Source organism: Uloborus diversus, chromosome 8 (genome assembly GCF_026930045.1).
Source record: "Uloborus diversus isolate 005 chromosome 8, Udiv.v.3.1, whole genome shotgun sequence".
Classification (NCBI taxonomy): domain Eukaryota; kingdom Metazoa; phylum Arthropoda; class Arachnida; order Araneae; family Uloboridae; genus Uloborus; species Uloborus diversus.
The window spans coordinates 15,007,757-15,011,051 of record NC_072738.1 but is presented as its reverse complement, the minus strand read 5'-3'; the positions used below and the strand labels follow the sequence as shown (position 1 = coordinate 15,011,051).

Sequence of the window (3,295 nt, the reverse complement as noted above, 5' to 3'; positions counted from 1 at the left end):
ATGTCAGATATTGGTGCTGCTTCTGGCCATCTGGAAAAGCGGTCAATCATAGTGAGAATGTATGTTTTACCGTCAGATGGTGGCAAGGGACCCACGATATCCACATGAATGTGCGAGAATCTGGCATCAGGAAGAGAAAATGTACCTAGAGGCATTTTGTTGTGCCTGTGTACTTTTGATTTTTGGCATGATTCACAGCACTGCACCCAGTGCTTAATTTTGGCACTTCATATTAGGCCATACATATCGCGCACAGATGAGCTTGGTTGAAGCTGCGATTCCTGGATGTGCCATGTTATGCAGATGATCAAATATTAGTTTACGAAAGGAAACAGGAACGAATGGACGTGGAACACCTGTTGAAGTATCACAAAGTAAATTGCAGTCCGCAGTTTGGCATGGTTTGAACTCCAATTTTAAAGAAGATGTATTGTTGTAAAAAAGCAGTCGAAAACTTTGTACTATGGAATGAGTAAAAATGACAACAAGGTGTATAAAGTACAAATAAAGTAGTATAAAAGAGTTAAAAACTCAGCAAACAGCTGTTTCGGGGCTGTCACATGCAAGCCCCTTCATCAGTGCTAAAAAGAACTAAAAGTCCACACAATGTAAACCGAACGAATCTTCGAGAAATTTTTGAGTTTCTGGATCACTTCTCTGTGCATTTGCAAATTCTTTAAAATTTAAATTTGCAGCTTTGGTAATCGACTCAATTTCAATTCGCGAGAGTGTATCTGATACCACATTTTCTGAACCTTTCACATGCCGAATGTCTGTGGAGTACTGCGAAATGAAATCTAAATGGCGTGATTGTCTTGGGGAACATATTTTTGGATTTTGTTTAAAAGCATGAGTAAGTGGCTTTTGGTCTGTATATATTACAAAAATTCTGCCCTTTTACATATGTTTGAATTTCCTAATAGCAGAGTAAATTGTGAACAATTCCCTATCATAGGTTGACCATTTTTGTTGACTTTTGTTTAGTTTCATTGAGAAAAAGGCTATTGGTTCCCACAGTTCATGCGATAGTTGAGATAAGGTTCCGCCAATAGCAACCTCTGAGGCGTCTACATATAAGCTTAATTGAGCTCCTGGAATGGGATGTCTCAAAAGAGTGGCTTTAGCAATCGCGTTTTTCGCGTCAACAAAGGCTTTTTCTGCTTCTTCATTCCATTTAAGTTCAAATGTTGGTGATGCTCTTCGGGATTTTTAGATGCTATTAGTATATCATCGACGAAGTCGTAAACTCCTGGTAATCCTCGAGTAATTTCGTCTGAAAAACGTTGAAATGTAGCACTCGCGTTACAGAGGCCGAGCTCCATCACTGTACTTTCAAATAGGCCAAAAGGAGTACAAAAAGCTGTTTTGTGAATATCGTCCGGATGAATAGGAATTTGGTGGTACGCTTTTATTAAGTCAATTCGACTAAAAATTTTTGTTCCGTGTAATTCAGCTGTAAAATCAGCAACACAAGGGATAGGATATTTATCTTTTATTGTTTGAGAATTTAGAGATCTAAAATCACCAACTGGTCTCCACTCTAAAGTTCCTTTCTTGGGAACCATGTGGAGTGGCGAAGCGTAGTTGCTTTTCGAAGGTCTTATATGTCTTAGATGCATCATATTTTGAAATTCTTGCTTAGCAATTTTAAGACGATCTGGAGCTAACCTTCGAGGTTTTGCTACTACGGGAGGACCTTTTGTTATTATGTGGTGAACAGTATTGTGTTTTACTGTTTGATGTGGATTAGGTAATTTGGTAATAGCCGGAAATTCTTGCAACAGTTTATGATATTCTGTATCCCCAGAAAGAGAAATTTGAACCGAATGTAGTTTCGAATCTTTAATTCGGCCTGCTGATTGCAATTTTGTTTTAGTATCTCTTAGGCATTTATTGCGGAGATCTGGCACCAATTCAAAATAATGGAGGAAATCTGCTCCAAGAATAGGTGAACTACATCTGCAATCAGGAAAGTCCATAAAAAGTTTCGTCTTAAATTCAGATTCAGCGATAAGGTTTTCTGACCATAAACATTAATGTTGGAAGAATTTTCAGCCATAAGGGTTTGTTGTGTAGCATTTCGTTTCTGGTAGATATTAGCAGGAATTAAACTGACGTCCGACCCTGTGTCAACCAGGAAAGATATATTTGTTGTCCGGTCACGAATGAACAGGCGACGTGATTCCTTAGGCAAAGAATAAGTCGCCGCTAGTCTTTGCTCGATTCGTTTCCCTGCCACTTGCAAGGTTTCACGCATTTTTCTTCTCTACATTTGTCTCCAAAGCGTCTATGATGCCAACAAATTGAAAAATCACGCTTACGAGAGACACTCCTTTCGCGAGACACATTGTTTCTGCGATTGGGCGAACGACCGCGAGAATAGGAAAGACGATCAATTCTTTTATTTAACTTTTCAATTTCGCGAAGAAATTTAGTCTCAAGTGTTGGTTCACTTTTATTAGACACTGCAAAAGTCTCCGTGGAAGATGGTGAAACTTCTATGATCCTATCGGCAATTTCTACAGCTTTGTCTAAAGTAAGTTCGGAAATTGCAGCTAAAATTGTTTGGACTAAAGATGGCAAACGCTGCAAAAATAATTCTAGCATCAAATTTTCAGCTACATTTAAAGTTTCTGCGCGACGTTTCATGTTCCGTAGCAATTCAGATGGTTTGCGAGAGCCTAATTCTTCCCCTGAAAGTAACTTTCGAATTTCCTGTTGGGTCGATTCTCCAGACCGATTTATTTTTCGGTCTTAATATGGGAATAAGGATCGGTTTTATCTGGTTTCATTAATACATCTCTTATTAAAGAAACTGTATCAGGAGGAATATGTGCAACTACGTAATTGTATTTTGTTTTCGAATCAGTTATGGGCTTTGGAGTAGCAAGTTCAAAAGTACTTTCGCACATTACAAACCATAAACTAGGATCTGATCTATGGTACTGGGGTATTTGTACTGCACTTATTTCAGACATGGTGCAAGGTTCAGATTCTTCAGGTTCAGACATTGAATGAATCATATTAATGCATATAAATATAGTAATATAACATAAATGCGTAATTTATACTGTTAATGAGAATTCGGCATTATAATCACAAACGCGACATAAATACAACTGAAAAATGCAATGTTAAAAATTATCAAGCCTACTATATTTTTAAAGATAACACTTCATGAAAACGAATAGTAATCACATGCATGTGAAACATTTTCTTCGACTTTATCATAAGAAAAACACCGAGAGAGCTTAAACTGAAGTTGAGGGAAATAAAGGGGCACCTAAGTGACCTA

At 37.7% G+C, this 3,295-nt stretch overlaps 1 protein-coding gene across 1 annotated transcript; it reads right to left on the bottom strand.

The window, feature by feature from the left end:
* Positions 1 to 2,208: 2,208 nt before the first annotated feature.
* Positions 2,209 to 2,978, bottom strand: LOC129227636 (uncharacterized). The gene is given in 2 exon segments (XM_054862224.1): positions 2,209 to 2,747; positions 2,750 to 2,978. Coding segments are annotated over 2 exon segments (768 nt in total).
* Positions 2,979 to 3,295: the final 317 nt, after the last annotated feature.